Raw genomic sequence first — 25,207 nt, 5'->3', positions numbered from 1 at the left:
CACACATAGGAAGGAAGGAAGGAAGGGAGGGAGGGAGGGAGGAAGGGAGGGAGGAAGGGAGGAAGGAAGGGAGGAAGGAAGGGAGGAAGGAAGGAGAAGTGGCTTCTGCTTCCCTGGGAGAAGAACACTTGAAGGCAGGGAGGGGTAGAATACTTGATGGTACACTAGCTACACACTTTCCCTGAGAGATCTCTACAACTCACGTGGATTTAAACCACCCATACAGAGGGGGCCAGATCTGTATTTCCAGCCCAGACACTTATTCTGAGTTCCGGAACAAAACAGTCACTCTTCCACCTAGAAGTCCCACAGTAACTCAAATTCAGCAGGTTCCAATCTGAATTTTTACATTGTTCTCCATTGTCTCTTCACCCTCTATTCCTGATGTTGGTCAGAAGTATTACCCTCTGCTCAATCAGCCATGCCAGAAACTTGGAGAATTATCCTAAACACTTCTCTCTCCCTTATCAGCCCTCCCTACAACATCATAAAGATTTCACCACTTTGGGATCTCTTTGATTCTGCCTCTTCCTCTCCATCCTCACTGCTACTGCCTTACTCAGTTCACCATATCTCACTTAGACAAGCTTAGCAGGCTCCTAAATGGTCTCTCTGACTCCAGTAGCATTCCTCTCGAATCTACCTGCCCCCATGTAGATCACCACCAGAGTGATCCAATATGACCATCTATGTCCCTCCTGTGCTACCAATCTTCCAATGGCTTCCTGTTGCCTCCAGATGAGATTCTTAAATCCAGCTGATCAAGAAAATGCTTAAGTGCACCAGATGATTTGAGTGATTCAGCAATGTGTACAAACTAATGGTATATAAGGTAAAGTTTGCACCCTCAGTGATCCGAATCCTACCTTACCTCTCTTGTCACCATTCCCACCACTTTCCCCTTGGTAAGAAATATGCCAGCAATCTTAGAAACACACCATGCTGGCTCACACTTCTGTGCCCCTACTGCGGCTGACTTTTAAGCCAAGAATGTTCTCTCTATCCCTGGCCAACCTCTACTGAACCTTTAAAACTTAACTGAGGTGTCACTTCAGGAAGCCTTTTGTGATCTTATCAGACTGGATTAGGCACCCTTCCTCTGTGACCCCAGAGCATCATACAGGGTTCTCTATCATGACACTTAGCATATTGTGTTGAAATTATTTGCTTGTATGTCTGACTCCCTGACTCTCTTGGGACAGACTGTGGCTGATTTTCCAGCTATATAGTAGGTACTCAGTAAATATTTTTTGAATTAATGATTCAGATGTCCTTTGGGCTGAATAGTGATCCCTGAAGTCTAACCATGTGGCATTGAGTGTGGAAATAACATGATAACAGGTTTCATCTCTTTTCTTTTCTTTCCTAATCAAAGAGCTCCAAATCTTGAGATTTCTTGGAGGTAGGCATGATCAGCTGGCTGGAATCCAGATGGGTGACTGATAAAAACCTGCTTCGGCGGATGTGTATTTACATACTTTCTGGAAGCTCTGTACATAAAGGAAATGCTTCCAGCCCTTCCTTGCTTGGCTCTTGGCATAATTTCTGATAGTTCCCTGCTCTAAGAGTCACTTCTGGACCAATGCAAGATGAGATTCCCTTGATGGAGGTAGGCATGATATCATGAGTTGTCATTGCTACATGCCTGCAGAGCTTGGGATACTGAGAAGCAATCTGTGGACTAGGACTTACCTTAAGAGAATGAGCAACTCTATGGCAGAGTGGGGGAGCCTGCAACAACCCGAAGAACCTCTAGTCCAAGGACTGTGGGGAATTTATGGTCCCCTCTGGGCCTACAGGATATAAGCCCTCAGGGACAGCAGTATAGTTTGGTAGAGAATAGCCCAGAGGTACTCTAGGCTCAAATTCCCCAGGGCCAGCAGATCAGTTTGGTTTCCTGTGGCTCTGTGGGACTGGCCAATAAGCACATAAAAATAAGCTCAACATGAGTCATTAGGGAAATGCAAATCAAAACACAAGATACTACTTCACATCCACTACAATGGATATAATAAAAAATACTGAGAATAACAAATGTTGGTGAACATATGGAGAGAATGGAACTCTCCTACATTACTAGTGGGAATGCAAAATGATGCAGCCACTTTGGAAAAGTTGAGCAGTTTCTCAGAGTTAAACATTGAGTTACCATATGACTGAGCATTTCCACTGCTACGTATCTACCCAAGAGAAATTAAAACATATGTCCAAACAAAAACCTAGACATGAATGTTCATAACAGCATATTTATAATAGTCAAAAGGAAGCAACCCATGTGTCCATCAAGTAATGAATGAATAAACAAAATATGGTATATCAATACAGTGAAATAACAGTTAGCCAGAAAAAGGAACTGGACTTTATTAAAACAAAAACTTATGACCTGTGAAAAGCACTGTTAAGAGAATGAAAAGAGAAGCACAGACTAGGAGAAATATTTTCAAAACACATATCTGATAAGGAACTTGTATCTAAAATATACAAAAGCTTAAATCTCAACAACAACAACAACAAAAACCGGTCCAATTTAAAAACGGAAAAAAAAAATCTAAACAGATACCACACCAAAGAAGATAAACAGATAGCAAGTAAGCATTTAAAAATATGCTCATCATATGTTATTAGTGAATTGCAAATGTAAACAACGAGATATCACTACACATCAATTAAAATAGCAAAATTCCAACCAACTGACAACACCAAATGCTGGCAAGAATGTGGAGCAATAGAAACTCTCATTCATTGCTGGGGAGAATGCAAAATGGTACAGCCACTTTAAAAGACAGTTTGGCAGTTTCTTACAAAGCTAAACAGTATCAACATATGACCCAGCATCACACTCATTGGCACTTACCAAAATCAGCTGAAAGCTTATGTGCACACAAAAACCTGCACACAAATATTTATAGCAGCTTTATCCATAACTGCCCCAAATTGGAGGCAAACGAGATATTCTTCAAAAGGTGAATAGATAAAGAAATTGTAGTGCATCCATACAATGGAATATTGTTCAGCTATAAAAAGAAGCTATCAAGCCTCATAAAGACATGGAGGAAGCTTACATGCATATTACTTAGTGAAAGAAGCCTGTCTGAAAATACTACATACTGTATCATTCCAAATATATAACAATACAGGAAAGGTAAAACTATAGAGAAAATAAAAAAGATCAGTGGTTGCTCTGAGAGAAGGAAATACTGCCCTAAAAATCCCCTGTGTTTCTCCTATTCATCAAAATTATCCTGTATGATATTGTAATGGTGGATATGTGGCAGACATTTGTCAAAACCCATAGAACCATACAACACAAAGAGTGAACCCTAATGTAAAGTATGAACTTTAGTTAATAATAATGTATTGGTGTACCAAACCAATGCAAGATGTTAGTGGGGAAAACTATGGTTCAGAGTGAGGGGAGGTGAGTATATGGGAACTCTGTACTATGCGCTCAATCTTCTGTAAACCCAAAATTGCTCTAATAATAGTTTATTAATTAAAAACAAAAACTTGAAAAAAAAAGAATGAAATATTGATACGTTCTACAACATGGATGGATAGATGAACTCTGAAAACATTATGCTAAGTGAAAGAAGCCAGTCACAGAAGACCACATAGTGTGTAATTCCATTTATACACAGAAGGGTCCAGAACAGGTGAATCTATGGAGACAGAAAGTAGATTAGTGGTTGTCTAGGGCTGAGGGAAGTTAAGGGGAAATGGAAGGTGATTACTAATGTATATCGGTTTTTTCTTTGGGGGCAGGGGGTTGAAAATTTTCCAGAATGTTTTGTGATGGTTCTTATGATGGTTATAGAGCTCTGTGAATGCACTAAAAATCACTTTAAATGGGTGACTTGTATGGTATGTGCATTATATCTTAATAAAGCTGTAAAAATGCTAACGAATTTGAAAATCTCAATAAAATAGACAATTTTCTTTAAAAATTAGCAAGTTAGCAAAGTGGAATTACAAAGAAGTAGAAAACATGGAAACAATTGTGCTGTTAAAAATGTTTTTTCCTTCAATGATTGTTACAGTGCCTAAACCATCTTATGAGCAAGTTCTTTCTAACTTACAAGAAACATAATTTCCATGTTCTAAAAGTGGTTTCCAATAGAGGAAAAGGAAATAAGCCCCATTCATTTTATAAAACTAAAGTTATACTGACCACAAAACCTGACGATCAACACAAAAACATACAAAGAAAGAAAACTGAAGACTGATGTCATTTACAAATACAGATGCAAAAATCCTAAATGAAATGCCAGGAAACCAAATCCAGCAAGCCACCATAAGCAAGGACAGAATATACCAAGAGTGCAATTTAATATTAGGAAATCTGGACATACAGAGTTTGTCACAATTAGTCGAAGGAGAATACCTGCACAAATGACAAGGAATTAACATTTAAAATTTATTAAAAACTCTCTTAAGAAAAAAAGGAAAAAAATCCTATACCAGAACAGAAAATTGGGCAAAAGTAAAAAGAAAAAAATGTTCAGTTTCATTAGTAATTAAATAAGTTTAAACTGTTTAAAATAAAATATCAAAATTTCTGTGTAGTCAAATTGGCAAAATACTCAGCAATCTCAAGAATTCAGAAAAAAAAGGGCATGCCCATACTCTGCCTCTAAGATGAGAATTGTTATAGGGCCATTTAGCAATATCCATCAAAAGCCTTAAAATGTGCATACATGTGAAATAAACAATTGGACATCTAGGAACTTATTCAAAAGAAACAATCAAGAATTTTTGCAAAGACACAGTGCTCATCTCTGTGTTGTTGACAGTAGGTAAAAACAGAAAATAACTTAAATATCCAACAGCAGCAGATTGGTTAAATAGATTGTGGTACTTTCATAATGAACGTGCAAAAGAACAATGAACTTAAAACAACGTTCAGAATACATTAAGTAAAAAGCGTATAAAATAGCATGTAGAGTATACAGAAAAGATTAGATGGTTATAATAAAATGCTAATAGTGGTTACCTCTAAGTGGGAAGAATAAGGGGGACTTTATGCTCTCCTTTTTGTATATCTGTTTCCTACATATTCTATAATAAACATTCATTACTTTGCTAAAGAAAAAGTACAATAAAAGAGTCTTAATGTTTACACTCTTTAAGTAAGAAGTTCCACTGCTAGAAATTTATCCTGGACAATCAGACATTCACATAAAGATTTATGTACAAGAACACACATTATTGTAATAGCAAAAAAGGGAAACCAACTAAATGTCTAGCAATAGCAATTATAAAGCATAACATAGCTATGGCTATAAGATGAGATACTGGGCAACTATCACAAATCATGAGGTAGAAGAACATCTAAGGATACAGAAAATTAAGTGAAAAGGCAGAATATAAAACAGTAAATACAACACAAAGGTAATTTTTGAAAAAAGACCAGAGAGAAGTATACCAAAAAGAACATCAACTGTGGTTCTCCCCAAGCAGTAGGACCACAGGTGATTTTTTTTTATTTTCATCTTTCTACATTATACACATTCTCTGTAATACTCTATACTTTTAAACTCCAGAAAAAAATAACTTTACATTTAAGGAGCAAGGATAGAGGAAAGGTAGAAAAACATCATAATTCTTTCTGCTGCCGTATGCTGTGAGACATTTATGTCAAAGCACGCTGGCACCACATAACTGAATCTAAGAATTGGTCCTGTATGAACGGGAAGAACATAGATGAAAACAAATGAGAAAAGGGGTAATGTTTATATGTTTTCTGTGTGATTGTTTTTAAAGAATAAACATAGAAAAATCCAAAAACCAACATATCAAGAAGTTAAGAATGGTTAATTCTTGTTGGTAGGAACATGAGTGACGGTTACTTTTGTGCATGTAATTTTCTATTTTTCTGTAAATAAGAAAATAAGATAACAGGGCTGGCTGGTTAGCTCAGTTGTTTAGAGCATGGTGCTGATAACCCCAAGGCCCAGGGTTCAATCCCTGTACTGGCCAGCTGCCAAAAATAAATAAATAAATAAAATAACATAAAACCAAGGAAGATAGCTATAGATATTTCCACTCACTGGTGTTGGAGAAGTGTAGGCAGCACATTTGGTCCTCTGTCTCTGAAACTGCAAGAGAGCCCAGTCAGTCAGTTCCTGGGATAGGAAGGAGCATTCATGGCCATTGCTTTCCTCTGCTGGTCTGTGGGCCTGAATATCAGGGCACAGCCAATGAAATAATGCATTGATGCTAGTCTCCCCATTTGCTGCATGACAGGGAGCCCCTCACCCTATGCCAATAGCCCCACAAATCAAGGTCATGAACCCCTAAACCTTCAGAGCCTCCAGTCATGCAGAGCCCCCAAACGGAAGCATACTTTCCTCTGCTTTAGCTCTTATGCCATCTGCCCCCTTCCATTATGAGATAGGGGACACTCAATTTCCTTGGGTTTGGGTTTCAGGACACACCTCTGGGTTTCAAACCACTCACCAAGGTCTCTTGCCCCTCCTCCAGGCCCTCCCCTAGAGGAGAGTTACTGTTGCTTGTTGGACCTACTTTTGATACCAACATGGGGAGATTGAGACCACAAGGGGTGGACTTATGCAAATCCAATGGCTGAGCATGCTTGGTAGAAAGGAATTATATAACTCTAGCAGCTGAGCATGCTCAGTAAAAGGAATTTATACCAGCTTATATGACCCCAGTGACCAAGCATGCTCAGTGGAAGGGAGTTTACCCTTTGAATAACCTTCCACTCGAGGCACTAAAGATCACAGAATACTCTTGAATATGTCTGGTGCATGTGATAGGATTTGACCAATGAACATGCCCTGAAAGGAGACCAATTGAGCAAGTGTAAGACTATGTTACATAACTGGGAAGCACCCCTTTAATTGAATATTCATTAGATATCACGAATATGTATTAGATAGTGAAACTATATAAGTGGAATCCAGGCAGGAGGTGGGGTTGTTGCTCACTTTCCTGGGGCCAACCCACACTTCACTGGCTGAGGTGTGTATTTCTTACTTTTTTGTTAAACTTGGTGTGGTCCTTCTCAGCCTCTGGAGCTAGGCTGTACTCTCTCTGTGAAATCTTTATCTCTTATTAGTTACATTAAACCTGTTCTCACTATCTACTGTGATTCCACTCTTGAATTCTTTCCTGTGGTGGAGTCAAGAACCTCATAAGAGGACAGGGTAGGTTGAGACCAGACATCAGGCTTCCCCAGACACTCTCCTCTGGTATCAACTAGACTGTGAGCTCCTGGAGGGCCAGACATGAACTTTAGCTCAAATTGCCTCTATGCCTACCTTAGTGCCTTGCATAAAGTAGATATCTGATGAACAGTTATGAGACTTTGAAAGGCAGGCAGGTATGAAATGGTGCTTTGGTGCCTGACTCGGGAGTAGAGGGATATGGATACCAGCAACCCAGAAGCATTTCATCTCGTCAGGAAAGCACAACCCAGCCCACCGCTTGGCCACTTCTTGAAATGTGCATGGCTGTGATAGTCTCATGGGTGAGAATGCCACCTAGTGGAATAGGGTAGGCATGGGCAGTGATGAAAGTAGGTCAAAGAAGAAATAAAAGCTGGCTCAAACAGATCTTCTTTGAAATAAAAACATACAGGCCATCACAATAAGTGGAACGGTGGGGACCAGATGAACTGTCTATGTAAGGACATGGCAGCAACCAACTCAATGTGACATCAATATAAAAACATACCTGTGATGCAATAGGTTTCTTATGTTTCAAACTGAAGGAACATATCCCATCTCATTGCCAAGGGCTTACAAACTAACCCTTAGAGTCAGGGTTAATGGCACTTACTCGAGGTTTTTGTGGATACTATGGTAGTCCCATAACTTTAAAATTATTCTACCATTATTCAGCATTATTTCTCTTACTTAGTGGGGAGATAACGGAATTTGTCTATCATGAGAAGTATATATAATTGCTGAAATCTCCTTTGCTAAAGGTTCACATAATGAAAGGTATAAAAAAACAACTTTTTTATTAAAACAAATTAATTCTTTAAATATTTGCTGGGTGTCCCAAGGCATTGGCTAGTGTTCTTAGAAAAAAGTTTTGAAGGACAGAAAAGCTCACATCAAAATTGCACAGCCCTTATCTTTTCCCAATCTAATATAAGTAAAACAGTGGCTGTCAAACTGAGTACAGGGAAATCCTCCCATTTCCTCTAACATTGGAATGGAATAAGGTCCCACTACTCAAGCTCACACATACTAGGTCTGAAAGTATGTGAGGGTTAAGTACCTCAGACTTGGTCTGTTTGAAGTGGTTTTTTTTTTTTTTTTTGCTTTCAATGCAATAAACTGGAGACAGTCACTATGGACTTAGAGCTTCATGGAGTCACATAGATTTGATGATTCCAAGAGTACCATACATAGCTTCAGAAGCCCATTCTAAACAAATTTCTTTGAATGGCAAGGCAACAATTTTTTTTTTTTTCTTTTTAGTTGAGCCAGGAGAGATTCTGGCCAGCATAACTAGAGAGTCTATGGAATTCCAGAGGCAACACCTCACCTGCCTTTAAACACTAGTGCAATAAGAGAGCTCACAATAAGGTTAGACAACCTACATAACACCTTTTATCCAAACTGTTGGAAGTTTCTACCTGATCTCTGTCTTCACTTGCCCCCAATTTAGCCTACACATTCTAGCCATATTAATATTCTTAGAGCCTAACTCTGGCCATTTCATATTTCTCCTCTAACCCCTGCTCAAAAACCTTCAGTGCCTTTATATTGCCAACTGAAAAAAGTTGAAACGATTCAGTATAGCATCCAAGGCCCTGAAAAATGTGGCTCGCAACCTACCTTTCCAAACATATTTGATGTAATGCAACCATCATGAGCCTGTGCTGAAGTCAAACTAAATTTTTCACTGTTCAAGTATATCAATATTTTTTTCACCTCTCCAGCAGTGAAAAAAATCCGGCCACCCCAAAAGGTCATTAGGATCATTCTCAAGTGATGTACAAACACTGTCTGAAATATCCTTAGGCATGCTATCACACTGCCTTTGGAGATACAGATCCAGGGAGGATGAGTCAAGAGTTTATACTGTTCAGTACTTCACCTGGGTTATTTTAGTGCTTGTTCTGGTACTGACTAGTCTACCGCTTCCCAAACATTTTTGGAGTTTGACATATCATTGGTTCTACTGAAATCAATTTTTTGTATTGTTTTTGTAAAATTTACCTACCCCACTCCCAAAATGTTGTAACTTTTTTTGAAAATTAAAGTTAATTAAAATGAATTTGTCTTTGAGAGTTTTAGAGAAATTTTGTGAGGTACTTTGAAATCCTATGAGATACCCTGGAATGGCCCAAAAGTGAAGTGGACAATCACTGTCTTGGCAAACGTGTTTGTCTCTCCATGCTTTGCTGTTTCTACCTACAAAATGGGAGCTGCTCCTACACTTTCCCAAGTCTGCCAGCCTGGATATTATGAGAACACGTGCTGCATATAAAGAACTTTGCTTTCCCAAGAATAAAAAAATCATACATAACCCAGATAAAGCAATTTGATCATAACTCTAAAATCTCCTTATGATAGTAAACATTCTAAATGTTACCAAGAAAATATGAGATACTATCATATTACTTAACAACACAAAGACAAATTCTTTCAGGCTGCAGAAAGACATTTGTGTCATTGAACTTACATTTGGAGATCAGAATACTTGGGAAGATGTAGACCATTGCCCTTGGGAAGGAAGTGGCCTTAGGGACTGCCTTTAGTTTCTGCAAACAGAGGAGTCCCTTCTGAGGTAGGAATGGGAGTTCAGGACTTTGAGAAGGTAATATGTCATAATTTTCACTTGGTTCTCTGTTGAAATATTTCTGTCTGTGGAGAGATACAGGTGAAGCACTGGGAGGAAAGGCTGAAAAACAAACATAACACTCCCTTGTCAGGAATACATTTTGTCCCCACAAGGCTACTTTATTGTCAATCACAATTCAGCAAATCCTTTTGATAGAATTCTTTTATTGCACCTGTCTGTAAGAGGTTGAACCTCTCCAAGCAGCAGTCTGTGGAGAATCTGAAAATTAGACTGTAATCGTAACTATAAATTAAAATTTTACAAGTCAACAGAGTCCCAGACCAAAGAAAAGGTGACAGGCCATATAGGCTACTGTTCTGCTTCCAGGCTGGACAAGAAGTCCATCCCAAGTGGACTGGGAAAGAGTCCAAGTCATTCTAAAAGAATTACAGAAAGAAATCTGCTGTGAACTGAATGTTTGTGTCCCCCAAATTCATATGTTCAAATCCTAACCCCCCAATGCTATGTTATTAGGAAGTCAGGACTTTGGAAGATGATTAGGTCATGAGGGTGGAGCCCTCATGAATGGTATTTGCACTTTTATAAGAATAAGCTGAAGAGCTAGCCCGCTCTCTTTCTGCCATGTGAGGACACAGCAAGAAGACAGCAATCTGCAACTCCAAAAAAGGCCCTCACCAGAACCCAACCAAACTGGCACCCTGATCTCAGACTTCCAGCCTCCACAACTGTGAGAAATAAATGTTTGTTGTTTATAAGCCACCCAGTTTATCGTACTTTGTTATAGCAACCTGAACTAAGGCAGAACCCAAGAATTGAAGACCCAAGAGCCAGAAAAAAGAAAAGACCTCTAGAGATCACTTGTAGCCTTTTACAGTGATGGATTATGCTAATTTGCTTAGACCTAATGTTATCACTTGATAACATCAGGTGAAAATAACTAATATGAAGTAAACTATACACAACGTACACTCTCATATAACATGATTAAATAGCTTATGAAGATCCTATGACTATTTTTTATGTATAAAAAGGTTAGTATAAATTAGTCCTTAGCTAATGTAAAAGTGCTAAACCGTCCTTCCTGCTTGTTATTTCTTCTTCCCTATCCTACTACTTAGGTTCCTAGGTGCCCCCAGCTCTTACCCAGAATCAGGTAACTTCGACCTTTCAGAAGAATCACCCCTTAAAAGACCCAAAAGAAACCCTGGAAGGATGTACTGGCACTTGACTTCCCCTAGGAATTTCCAAGTGTTTAGAGAAAGGGGTCTAGATTAAACTAAGCCCATTCTCAGAGCTGAACAGACATCCCAACAGGAGGCTGCAAGTTTCCTAGATCAGAAGCTAGGTAAAACCAAGCATGCACGATAGCTTTGAGCTTCTGAAGTCTTCATTGTCCTTTGTTCCTCAACCACAGGGGCTCAAAAGCTCTAGATCACCCAGAACTTGGGGTGTGGGCTGGCAGAAAAGCCCAAGGGAAAGCTCTCCCATCTGGGAAAGAGCTCTGCACACAGAAGCTAACAAACCACCTGTATGGGACATTAAGAAGAAGATTACCGCACTGGATGAAATGTGGGATTAGAACTCTCCAAGCCCTGGGACCCCAGAAGCATTAGGGGGGATGAAACGGCAATCACACCAATCCCTGCCCAGTATGTTACACTTTGAAATTTACCAGTGACTTTCTCCCCTATTATTACAGTTGATCCTCACAATTGCCTTATGAAGTCAACGTTGTTAGGATGATTTTAGAGATGAGGAAATTCATGGACAAAGAGATGAGTGAGTGGTCCAGGGTCATGCAGCTGTTGAGCAGTAAAGCTAAGATCCAAACACTCCTTCATGGCAATACAGGTCCTGTGAACAGAAGATAGTTCTCATTTTTTCTGCAACCTTATCACCCTTTCTGGATAGCCCCCAGGAAGCAGACCTTGCAGAAACACAATGTAATCTTTTCTGGAAAACTTTCTGCACAGATGTTGAATATACAGTTAAGGGTATCTTTGGCACTGTGGCACAAAGCACAGTTAGTAGTCAATTCTACTCTTGTGGGACTTCCTTTTCCCTGGTGGATTCCTCAGCACAGAGATCTCTATCTCCAAAAATGGACATTGGTCCTGTGATTTGTTGTCAGTGCCTATGTCTGAGTCTTTGAAAAGCAAACAATAATTAACCTACCAAGAGGAAATAACTTTAAATGGCAGCACTACTGTGGGCTTTATAATGACCAAAGGGTAGTAGTGTCCCATTAATTTAGACTCTGAAAGTGCAGAAGTTAGGACTGATCTTTGCAGTGTCTATGAGAAACCAGCTTTCAAACGTAATTAATCTGGTATTAGCATATAATTCCTTACCTTTTAAACCCTAAAACAGAGGTGAGAAAAATGATGCAATAATGTAACACAGTCTCAGTTTTGGTCATATTTGTTCACCTTTGAGAGTCTTTCTTCTTGAGGAGCAGAGATGAGTTTATCTGAAAAGGAACCTCCTAAAATGTCTCCCTTATGCAGCAATTTCTGAAGTTCATGAAAAAGAAATTTGCAAATACTTAGCATGTAGGTGGACTTCTGATTATGAATATAATGGAGTAGCTTGTATCAAACTAATACTTTCACTGAAAATAACTAGGAAAGCAGATAAAATTTTAAAACCTCTGTTTGAAGACACAGGAAAAATGACAAAGTAACCAGGACTCCAGGAGAGATAGGCAATGACACTCCAAACCACCTTTTCCCTCAGGACATTTGCTGATTCTGGCCATCACAAAAGTGGGTGAGGATATGAGTAAGCTCCTCTACTAAGAGGAGAGAAACCAGCAGACCTCTGTGTAGTCTCTTGGGAATGGAGAAAAACTATTAGAGACTTGAGGAGCCAAGATTCTGGTGAGAAGTGAGGGGAAGGGAATTAAGCACAATATTCTTCCAGTTCTTCCATCAAGACAGTTACTGAATTCTAACTGCCTTAATCAGAAAACTAAAAAGTAACTGTTAAGCTAGAATTTTATATCTAGCAAAAATATCTTTCAAAAAATGAAGGCAAGATTTTGGGAGGAAAGTGGCAGCAAATCATCATAGTTTTTGAACCTCCCTGAATCATCTACTTTTAAAACACAGAGAGAGCTAGAATATGAAACAAAAACTCATAAGCGACATATGCAACAAAACTAGATGACAAGGCATCCCAATAAACCCAAATATGAACAGGAGGAGACAATCCACTAAGCTATGAGGCAATATAGTACCAGTATCTGCTGAGAGGAAGTAGAAGAAACAAATGGGGACATCTGAAATACCTGAAAATAGGAGTACACCCAAATAGTCAGCATGTACTTACTGCACGTGTAACAGAACAGTTGGACAACAACAGTCAGAAGAAGGAGAAGTTCTGGACACTCCAATGCAGGGGTCTGAAGGGCTGGAGTAGTCTGGACCTGAGGTTATCTAAAAATTCATCAGCAAGGAGATAGCTTCCACTCTGGGTAAGCTGGAAGAAGCATCATTCCCACAGTTAAGACAAAAAATGAGCCAGACTAACTCCAAATTCATGAATTTTTTCCAATGCATTGGAGAGCTGAGTTTGCAGAACAACAAACTTGCTCAAAATCTGAGGGGATATAGTTCCTGCAGGAAAAGAGAAGACATGAACACTCACTTCTCTGGGGTAAGCTTACCAAAAAACAGTAAGAAAAGTTCAGCTAGAAATATTCATGAACTGGTGAAGACAAAATGTGGGTTGGCAAGACAGTGTGAAGCTACCAAAGCCTCAGAAACTGGTCATTCTCTTGTAGGCTCTTTCTCCATGAACCCCACTGGGTACTTGAAGAAAAGATCACCAAGAGCCCTAAGAATGAACCCACTGAGGTGCAGACCTTGGAGAGAGGAACTTGGCCCTGCATGAGGAATAAAGATCTCTATTCTGTGGACTTTCCCTATCTCACTTAGGGAAAAAATGCCTCACTCTGTGTGGGAAAGGACAACAAACCTTGACACCCCTAGGACACTGATGGAAACTCACTGTAGCTGAGCAAAGGAAACAGGAAAAATATACTGCTGGGGGAGGGCAAAAATATGCACAGGGCCCAGAAGTACACAAGGGGAGAGGCAAAAGATTTGAGAAGCCCACACACCTGAGACCCAGAAACATAGTACCTAAGACTGAGGCTTAAGCAGAACAGAAAATGACCTCCTCCCAATTCCCCACACCACTAAGCAAACAAGTTTAAGTAACTATAACAGCAAAATACTGCTGGGAAAGGAACAGAGGAAGCAGAAGAGCAATGTAAAGAGACCATCTGAGGCACAGAGTATAAAGGGAAGATCTAAAGCTCAGTATGGAAAAGACATTGCTCTGGAAAACCAATTTGCACCCTAAACATAAGGAATCATTACAGGAATTTGAAGCCTGTGTTGCACTGAGGGTAGACAGCAAAGACAATCTCAAACCCAGCCCAACTTCTAACTATGTTAACTCAAAACTTTACACTGAAGAACTAGCAGAAGGAAGTGTGGGATGCCTATTTCCAGGCATAAAATCTATTTACTTCAGTCTCTACCATCCTATATAAGATTTTGGCTTCAAACAAAAAAATTGAGACAGACAAAAGAATACAAAACCACAGGCAACAAAATAAAAAATAAACAAACAGAACTATATCAACACATTCTGCACAACAAAGGAAACAATCAACAGAGTGAAAAGACAACCTACAGAATGGGAGAAAATATTTGCAAACTATGTATCTGACAAGGGATTAACATCCAGGGAATTCAAACAACTTAATAATTTAAAAAATATAACAATCTGATTAAAAACTGGGCAAAGGAACTGAACAGACATTTGTCAAAAGAAGACATACAAATGGCCAATAGGTATATGAAAAAATGCTCAACATCACTAATCATCAGAGAAATGCAAATCAAAACTACATTGAGGTATCATCTCGCCTCAGTTAGACTGGCTATTATCAAAAAGACAGAGAATAACAAATGCTGGCAGGGATGCAGAGAAAGGAACCCTTACACACTCTTGATGGGACTATAAATTAGTACAGCCATTATGAAAAACAGTATGGAGTTTTCTCAAACAACTACGGATAGAACTGCCATACGATCCAGCAATCCCACTTTTGGGTATATACCAAAAGGTACAGAAATCATCATGTCAAAGGGACACCTGCACTCCCATGTTCATTGCAACTCTGTTCACAATAGCCAAGATAAGGAACCAACCTAAATGTCCATCGATGGATGACTGGATAAAGAAAATGCATTACATAAACACAATGGAATACTACTCAGTCATTAAAAAAGAATGAAATTCTGCCATTCTCAGTAACATGGATGAAGTTGTAGAAAATTAGGTTAAGTGAAATAAGCCAGGCACAGACAGAGGAAATACTACATGTCCTCATAAATGGGAGCTAGAAAGAAAGAAACTAGCTAACTAACAATAAGTTGAATTTTCAGAAGGAGAGAGCGTAACTGTGGTTACTAGATGTGGAAAGGGGGGAGGGGGAGAAGAATAGTGACAGGCCGATCAATGGACACAAAACAGCTAGATAAGAAAAATAAGTTCTATCGGTGTACAGTCAAGCTAGGCATCTATAATTAACAATAATTTAGGGCATGTTATCAAATGGCTAGAAGAGAGGAGATCAAATATCCTCATCACAAAGAAATGACTAAGTTTCATAATGATGAATACAGTAATTACCCTGATTTTATCATCACATATTATATACATGTCTTGATATTCAACACCGTACCCCACAAATATGTACAATCAGTATATTTCAATAAAAAATTTTAAAAAGGTAAGAAAAATCATACTCCCTATATTAGTCCTTTTTCTGCCGCTTATAACAGAATACCCAAAACTAAGTAATTTATAAAGAAACAGAAGTTTATTTCTTACAGTTTTGGAGGCTGGGAAATCCAAGATTGCAGGGCACATGTGTAAAGGGCCTTTTTCTTGCTGGAGACTATTGGCAAAATCTCGAGTTGGTGCAAAGTATCAAATGGCGAGGGCTGAGCCAGAGCCTTTTTGACATGCTATGCTGGCACCTGCTCTCTTTATAAAGCCACCAGTTTACTCCCTGATAGCCCATCAAACCATTATCCAATTAATTCATGAATGGATTAGTCTATTCATGAGGATCTAGTCCTCACAATCCAATCACTCCTTAAAGGCCCCACCTTTCCAATACTATAGTCAGATTTCCTACCCTCTGAACACTGCTACAATGGAGATCGAGCTCCCAACACATGAACTTTTGGGGAACACATTCAAACCACAGCACTCCCAAAAAGCAAAGCCATCCTCAAAACCAGAATCTGATATGTCACAGACTTAGAGCTATAAGGCAAAGAATTTTAAATAATTGTGATTAACATGTTAAAAGTTCTAATGGAAAAGGTGGACATCATGCAAGATCAATAGGAAATTGCAGCAGAGAAATGCAAATCCTAAGAAAGAACTAAATGAAAATGCTAGAAATGAAAAACATGGTAGTAGAGATAAATAATACCATCATTGAGCTCACTGGTAGTCTCAACACAGCCAAGGAAAGAACCAGTTAAGATGAGATCGATCAACAGAAATTATCCAAATTGAAACATAAAGAGAAAAATTAGAAAAAAAAAAAACAGAAAAGAATATAAATGGTAATATAGACTAAAATGAGTGTAACTGGAATCCCAAAAGGAAAGGGGGATGGGAGAGAACTAATTTTATTTTTATTATTTTTTAATTTATGAAGACAATAGGTGAAAATTTCCCCAAATTAAATGATAGACACCAAACCACATGAGCAAGAAGTTCAGAGGCCCCCAAAAACCATCCTTAAGGCCTGGCATATTCAAACTGCTGAAACTAAATATAAGAGAAAATCTTCAAAGCAGCCAGAGGAAAATGCATTACATTGGAGTTCTCTTCAGAAACCTTGCAAGTCAGAATTCTATACCCAGAAAAAATATCTTTAGAAGGTGAAAGTGACACTGTTGGTGTAAATGTAAACTGGTACAGCCACTTTGAAAAACAGTTTGGCAGTTAGTTCCTTTAAATGTTCAATATAAATTTACCATGTGAACCAGCAATTCCAGTGCTAGGTAAGAAATAAAATGAAAGCATATGTCCACACAAAGACTTGTAAGACGTGTAAGCATGTTCATAATAGCATTACTCACACTCGCCAAACAGTGAAAAAATCCTCACACTTTCTATCTTTCTGTGGCCTGTGAGCAGGTTCCCTGTCTTTTGCATCTCTGTAAACCCAATGCCTGGCACAAAGAAGGTGCTCACACACAAGAAAGTGAAGGGATCAGGGAAAGAAGAAAGAAATAAGGGTCATTAATGGCCACTGATGGTGGTACTGATAGACCAGTCACCAGACTGTCAGCTTCTGGATGAGGGAAAAGTTGGGCACACTTTCTCTGTGTTCCCACAGTTGGTGCACATGCCACCTCTGCCCCCATGGGAAAGGTTTCATCCTTCTGAATGAAGGGCTGTGGCAAAGACACAAAGAGCACTCTGCTCCTCTGCCGTATTCCACACAGAGCAAGTAACACAAACACACTGGCCATGCTAGCAATTGGGTTCTTTCTCCCCTTCCTGAAGTGGGCCCCCATCTTAGCCATGACATTACTAAACTGAAACAAAGACTGACTAGCAAAGCCCCATAATCTGTCAAAGCAGCAGGTTTGGACACTCAAAGGGGGAGTTCCAACAAAGAACACAGAAAACAGAGTGCTCTACCAACACTGAACTCAGGCACTCAACTTGGCATTGGATAGGAAAGATGAAGGCCACTTACATGGAGGCTTGTTTCTAGATGCCACATCATTACAGTGATCAAGAAAGCACATTAATGCCAGATACACTGAGAGCTGCTCAGAATTCACTTAGATTTGGCGTGTGGAGACAGGCCTTGGCCAGGGTCTGCAAGCAGGACACAACTTGTTTCTGCCAGAAGCTCCCTTTGTAAAGAGTTCATTAACTCTTATAATTAGACCTCCTCTGGATCCAGATTTTCCTACAAGCAAAATGCAACTGTCCTCAAATTGTAAGGATAAATCAACAGCTTCTTAACACAAACTGTGCTCCTTACAAAATATTTCACAGATACTTCATATAGTCAAAGTTGAGAAAGAAACAAGTACTTGCAGTCTCTTTTATATCCCAGGTCAGTTTCCACATCTGCATAATGGAGGAGAGGATTTTTCCCACAATAGAAACATTCTACATGAAGTTTCAACTTAAGACATAATCAAGGTATTAGTAAGTAAATAACTCGAAATCAAAGAATATGAGCGATCAGAGGGGCTCGGATCAGACCCTTGCTCGCCAAAATGCTGTCCATGGACCAGCTACCTCGGCATCGCCTGGGATGTGCTTAGAAATGTAGACTCTCAGTCCCATCCCAGAACTTCTGAATTAGAAGCTGCATTTGACAGGACCACAGAGGAATCTGAACGTGCATTAGAGTTTGAGAACCATGGACCTAGACCACTGGTTTTCAAACTGTGTTCCGTGACAATGTTATATGCCTCTACAAGGAATGGTCCAAGAGGAGGTTGAAGAGGCAGGGGTGTGGGGACTGTGCCTCACTACAACTGAGCAGCACCCTGCCACTAATTTGTTTGGTGGGTTGAACCTCCAGACAGACCAAGGCATACCATGGCCACAAAGGTTTGAAAACCACGTTCTAGACCAACCAGCTCGTTTTCTAGATAGCGCAGCTGAGATCCTCCAAAGAGCATAAGGGACTCTGCCAAGATCACATTACAGTCCCTTGAACACTGCTGGAAATAATATGAAATTTACAAAGCTCAGAAACCAAGGAAAATCTTCAGCCACTGTTACTGGAATAATCCACAACCTGCAAATATAGAAGCAAAAACTGAGAATCTGAGTCCCAGCAGGAGAGAACACAAGGTGCAAGGATGTGTGCTGGCAACATCTCTGAAGCAAGTGACATTTGTGCCACCTGGTTTACAAGAGAGGAGAGGGAGACACAGAGAGAGGAGCAACTGCCAAGGTCACACAGCAAGAGGAAGAGCTGACATTCAAACCCAGGTCTGCTAGACACCAAAGTCCAGACTCTGGCCCTCGCCTTTACACAACCTCACTGCCACACACAGCCATCTAGTCCCTCTGTGCCTGTAAGCATTGCTCCAGCGTGTGAGCTATATGGACCCACTGCATGCAAACAACAGGCTCCCCATGTCAGCCCCTGGGCCCACCGCACAGGCCTTGCAAGGAAACTGGGAATGGTGTTGCGGTGTTTTCACGGTAGCAAGCACTAGGAATCTGTTTGTTTTAACATCCGTTGTTATGTATATTTCTAATCTTGGGAAAGACGGAGAAGGCAGGAATGGTTAGAGGAGGGAAAGGAGAGAAGAAATATTTAACAGGGTATCAACACTTAGTCTGAGCACCTCATTTTCACACTCACTCCCCCACCCCCAAGCACCACATGTAACTTTCTGCCTTGAAAACTGCTCTGTTAAAGCCTCTGTTCACCAACCACCTTGAATTAAAGGTGAAGATGGATGAGTCGGCCAGCAGACGGCACAATGAGGAATCAGCCAGCATATGATTGTGGTCAAACAGCAGCCATTGTCATTTCACTTGCAAAGCAGGCCCCTTTCCTAAAGCTTTCCTTGAGCATCATTTGGGAACATTCCAGTTGGGTGCTACCACATGCCCAGGCCACCCTTCCACTTCAAAGGCAGCATGTCCAGAGACAGTGGGTGAGGTGCCCGCACTGCCAAACACCATCTGTCCCTGGACACTGCCGCAGCTCAGGCCATCCAGGAGTGGGCCTGGGCAGACCCCCACCGCACCTTCTTTCTCTGGGTCATCAGCAGCAGCCACTCTGCTCAGGCTGGGCGACTCAGGGTGTCACTCAGGGCAAATCGATTTTCTGCTGGGGACCTGGATCAGTCTCCACTCCAACACCTGTCTCACCCTGTACCCACCCGCAATAACCCTCAGTACTTAGAGACCTAATGTCAGATCTCCAAACTTCATTATAAAGTCAGGAACACGAATCGGGAATGTCGTCACAAGCCAAGAGGATGTGGCTACCTCAAGGTTACTCCAAAGGAAAAGACCCCTATGCTCAGATCAGCCAGGACGGGAACACACAGCAGGGACAAGCACTCATCCATCTGCCCATCCACTGAAGGCTGCTCCTGAGCCGCACTACGCTGCACCTTGTCATCTTTGTGCCCCTGTCGTCTACACTCCAGGCCCATCAGAGGCACACAAAGGTTTGGCAAATGACTCGCGAGCTGAATGGGTGAACCAATGAATTCTCAGGAAAAGAACCAAGTTTGCCTTTAAAAATGCTCACACTGAACCCCAAGCGAGGGCACTGATCTGCTGCACCCAGAGTGCAGCCCAGACTCCTCTGGGAGGCCTTCATGAATCAGACCAAACTAAGTTCCCAGCCTCATCTCCTACCACCTTGCTCCACTAACGGGCCTGCTCCACCCCAAGCCTTACCTCAGTTCCCCAACTGTATCTAACTTCTCAGGCTGCCCTTCGCCCGTTTCTCCCTCAGAGCCTCACACAGGAGGGCTGCCCGCTGACTTCAGTCTGCTCTGTGCCGTGGGGATCCTATGCTCAGATCTGCCCTCGCCCATCAGCCGAGATTGCACTGGTGTAAACTGATCGCTGCGAGACACCCTGTTCGCAGATGTCCTGGCAGCACAGCCCCTTCAGAAGCCAGGCAGCTGTCTGACGCCCAAGAGGGAGCCGCTCCAGGAAGCGTCTGCAGGGCAGAGCACAGGTGCTGACAGGTGAGGAGATCCAGGCACGTGGAACGTGTGGGAATGACAATTAGAATGGATGGTGGATGGCAGTGACAACGCTGCTTTGGTGACCCATGTGAGATCCGTGAGAAGCTGAGGGTGATTAACAAGTACCTGAAAACTAACTGGAAATACTGGGTTTTCTCGGTAGCTTACAGAGTAGCCCCCACCTCAGGCAGCGGGTGAGCAGTGAAAGCTGAAGGTCAAAGCCAGGATTTGATGAAAAGGGTGAACTCCAAAGATGGCTGGATGCTTAACCAAGGCAGGTCTAGTGGCCAACGTCAGATTCCCTGTTGGGAAAACCTGTGGCCTTGACACACGGAACAAGGACAACCGGGAGAAGCTTTCCAATATCTGGACTCCCCACATGGCTCAAAACATCTGTGCTGCGCCTGCCCCTTCCCACTAAGAGCCAGCGCATCCACCCCACCCCCAAGGAAGAAAAATGACCTACACAAGTCTTTCCCACAGGTGCCCTCCCTCCTAGGAGCTGCCCTTGCACCTTTCTGGCTGCCAGGTAGGGTAGCCAATTGTCCCAGTTTTCTGTGGGACCTGCAGTGCTAAAACCAGGGGTATCCCAGGCAAAGTAGGAAGAGTTGAGGAGCCCAGTGTCAGGCCCCTACCTACAGTGAAGTCACGGCACAGCACAACACAGGCAGAAAGTACTGGGCCTGGCGAAGGAGGAAGGGGTGACACTCCCAAGCAGCTACAGGACCAGCATGCACCTGGAGAGGCCTGGGGGGTGTTCATGGGATGGGACTCACAGGGTCCTCAACCACGGGGCTGGAAACCAAGACTTGATAAGGGACGTGGGGGCACCCTGCTGGGAAACAGAACTTAATGCCCTGGAAGGACCCTGCTGCTGGGATGGTGCAAACTCACTGCAGGGACGGGACCTACAAGTCTGGAAACAGCAATGGCCCATGTGGAGTGACACTGAAAGGCTGGAATTGACAGGACAGACAGTAAAGGAGGGGATTCAATGGCTGAGGGCAGTGGCCTGCTGGAACTGGACAGATTAGGTGAGGCCAGAACCCCTCCACCCCTAGCATTATGTTCCACAAGAGGGCCCAGAAGACCCATGCTCCACCAAGGGCGTCAGGAATGCACTGGAGAGAGGATCCCAGCCTCACCCAGAAAGTCAGTGGTGATCTCCTCTGCAGGCCAGGACTGACCAAGGAGAGCCTGTTACAGATCTAGGCTCACTGAGAACCAGGCCCTGACAGGGCTGCTGTTGCTGCCTCTATCTCATCCTCCTTCTCGTCCTCCTCTCCATCTGCAGCAGCAGCAGCAGCAGCAGCAGCAGCAGCAGCAGCAGTAGGTGTAGAGGTTGGGGTGGCATTGAATGGCACCGAGTGGCCAGAAGATAGTGGTTATGATGATCAACACCGTGGACAACAGAGAATGAGAGAGATGGTCACCACAACAGAGGCACAAGGAATGTGTGGTCAACAGAGGTACAGCCTAAAATGGACACTCGAAGAGAGCAAGGATGGGTGAGCAGGAGGCTGAGGGCAGCCACCCAACAAACAAGTCAGGATCCCTTGTCCAGTTTGTCTCTCAGCCAGTTTTCAGACCTGGAACCCACTGACTAGAGTGGTGGCCGGGTCCCCAGGGAAAGGACACTACAGCACCATGGCAAGTACATGCTCGAATGACCCCCCAGTCCTTCCCAAATGGACCTACGGCTATGTCCTGGTTGACTCAATGCTGCAGAATCAAGAGCTGCTGGACACATTGTCTAATTTGACATTGATACCTGGAGTCTCAGTAAACTCTATCTGAAAGTCGGCTTCATGAACACCTGCTGTGCTCAAGTTTCTGGACAAAGTATGTCACGAGATCCAAAGGATGATGGCCCATTCCATCAGGACTTGTCTGTTGCTCTTGAGCAGGAAGAGGCTGGAATCCAATAGACTGCACAATGAGCTGCAGAGCTAGTGAGATATCAGATTAATCTTCTGAGGAAACTTTCAGAATATGGGTTAATGGTTAATATAAATGAAAAATACAAGACAAAACTGTAATACAGCATAAACTCAACGGAATAAACAAAAGACCCATGGAAAAAGAACTGGGGATAATACGCCCAGGTTACAAATATTCTTGCCTCTGGGAAATGGCCTTATGACAGGTCTTTGTTCCTGATTCTCATACACTTTGCTACACCTTCCAAAGTTGCCACAGGGAATGTGCAGGAATATAGAGTCTGCTGAATGGGTCTTCTGTGTAGAGCACATTAATCAGAAAATTTGGGCCTCGTAACCATGGTTATGGGCTGACAACATGTCCTCTAGCCCCCCCCCCCCCCCTGAATCATGTAAACAAATAAGCTGGACCACATGTCACTCAGTCAGGGAATGACGTTTTCAATCCCTCCCTCCAGCTGTGGAGTGTCTGGCACACAGGTTGTTGTTTATTTGCACTAAGACTGAACTAACAGAAGAGGAGAGTAGATGCTGTGGATTGAACTGTGTCCCCAAAATACATGTAATAGAAACTTAATCCCCATTGTGACAGTCTTAAGAGGGTGGGAAATCCTATTATTCTAACTGAAAGGTGGGGCTTTGAAGAGGTGATTTGATTGTGAGGACCATGCTCTAGTAAATGGATTAATCCAATTGATGGTTCAATGATGGTTATGGGTGTAGTTTTGAGGGCTTTAAAAGAAGAGCCAGTGAGGAGGTTAGCTCTCTCTCAGCTCCACCACGTGGCCACGTGAGACACTGCATCACTGTGTAGAGTCACTACTGACAAGGCCTTCACCAGATGCATTCTCTGGACTTTGGATTTCCCAGCTTCTGAAACTGGAAGCAACCAATATTGTTTCCTTACAGATTACCCAGTTTCAGGTAGTCCTGTTATAAACGACAGAAATGGACATATAGTAGAGAAGAAAATGCAGGCAGACCGAAGAGCCTGGAGTCATGGAAACATGAAAATGACTGTCTCCCACAACCCAAATGAAAGGTTGATATAATGGTTTGTAATATGAATGCGAGTGGAGATGGGGTGAGGAGGACAGGCAACAGAAATTCACAGAAACCTGGAAGGCTCAAACTCTGTTCTTCCACAATCTGTGTGTTAGGCACCACACCTAACCAATGGAGTCCCAGTGGCCGCCTGTGTCTGCAGGTTGACTGGGATGCAGCTTCTTCTTGTCCACTCAGAGTGTCACTAAAACAAAACAAGAATACAATTCTCAGGGTGGTACCATGTGAAGCGGGCCGTGTTGAGAGAGACACAGCCAAACCCCAAACTGGAGCTGCCCAGCAGAGAGAGAGGACAGGAAAAGGGTAGAGGGAGGTCTGAGAAAGAGGCCAGATTCGGGATTCAGGAGCGAAGACAATATGCAGAGTGGCTGGGCACAAGGAAACAAGGCTGGCTGTTTTCACGCACTGCACAGCTGCCCTGGGCTTCTCCTGTGGGCGTGCGCTGTGTGTTAACATGACCCGGTGTGAGTCCAGGACACCAAATGAAACCTACAGGGTGAACGAATGAATTCAAGAGAGCAATGAAGGAGCCATCTCTACTGGGCAGAGTGCTGGACGCATGGGCACGTCCTCCAGGGGATACTCATCTGAGGTTGTCACAGCCTCTACAGGGACAGGCAGTGGGACACTTCATGACCTTTGGGGTTACTTACAATTCACGGTGCTGAGGCAAATACTCAGTCCAAAAGAGCCCTGCAATGAGTGGATGGAACAAGCCCCCGAGGGGAGAAAGAATCTGAAACACGAAAAACTGAGGTGGGATTATTTTCCAGACTTCAGAAAGAGCTCCTACAACATCATACGTCAGGGCAAGCCACTGAATAGAAAAATGGGCCAAAGGCATTTCCCGGAAGAAAAAACTGAACCAAGAAATATTTGAAGGGAAACCAAGAATTTGGGTCAAAGTCCTCCCAGACTGAGACGCATTTCGCAGGGGTGGCCAAAGACCACCCACCCCCATCCCTGCCTGCGACACAGGGAAGTGATTCTTCCCAGGGTCACCCACCACCGTGGCGGGGAACTAGCCTTGTGGCTGCTGCCCTGAACACCCGCTCCCTATCACAGATCAGACTTCTGCTGTTGTCTCCACCCCAAAGACTGCACAGGACATGTGTTTTTTTGTTTTGTTTTGTTTTTTTGTCGTTTTTGTGACCGGCCACACTGCACCGCGCTCAGCCAGCAAGCGCATCGCACCGGCCAACCCTAATATAGGATCCAACAGGGGTGGCCAAAGACCACCCTCCCCATCCATACCTGCGACCCAGCGAAGTGGTTCTACCCAGGGTCACCCACCACCATGGCGGGGAACTAGCCTTGTGGCTGCTGCCCTGAGCCCCTGCTCCTTGTCACAGATCAGACTTCTGCTGTTGTCCCCACACTAGTGACACTGCACAGGACATGTGAGTGGCATCTACTCCTCAGCACGCCCATGAAAGCGAGGAGCAGCTGGCAGAGCCAGAAGAGGAAGTGCTGTGACAGCACAGCCATGGCTGTCCCCACTAGAAGCCATGTATTGTATCCGGCTCATTAGGGAAGTTCCAGCTCTTCCACCAACAGGACATGGGAGCAAGGATGGCAGCCCACCAGTCAGGGGACGCTCACTCATGATTTGACACTGCTCCA

General features: G+C 42.6%; 1 protein-coding gene across 6 annotated transcripts in view; it reads right to left on the bottom strand.

The window, feature by feature from the left end:
- The window catches only part of LOC103603875, a 53,913-nt gene that overhangs the window by 26,540 nt on the left and 2,166 nt on the right, over positions 1 to 25,207 (bottom strand). For 2 of the 6 annotated variants that reach the window (XR_551657.1, XM_008588454.1), the window contains exons 1-3: positions 23,638 to 24,650; positions 9,661 to 9,879; positions 6,048 to 6,095 (exon numbers count right to left, since the gene is read on the bottom strand). Coding sequence is in view for 2 of the 6 variants with exons in the window: in XM_008588454.1 (XP_008586676.1) it covers positions 6,048 to 6,095; positions 9,661 to 9,879; positions 23,638 to 24,040 (670 nt within the window). In the remaining 4 variants the exon portion in view is untranslated. Of the gene's footprint in view, positions 1 to 6,047; positions 6,177 to 9,660; positions 9,880 to 23,637; positions 24,651 to 25,207 lie in introns of those variants that run through there. The other 4 variants (XR_551659.1, XR_551658.1, XR_551660.1 and 1 more) reach the window with 4 other exon arrangements.

The sequence above is a fragment of the Galeopterus variegatus genome, unplaced genomic scaffold (genome assembly GCF_000696425.1).
Source record: "Galeopterus variegatus unplaced genomic scaffold, G_variegatus-3.0.2 Scaffold4843, whole genome shotgun sequence".
NCBI lineage: Eukaryota > Metazoa > Chordata > Mammalia > Dermoptera > Cynocephalidae > Galeopterus > Galeopterus variegatus.
Note: the sequence above shows the minus strand (reverse complement) of the source record. Positions and strands in the feature narration are given on the sequence as shown.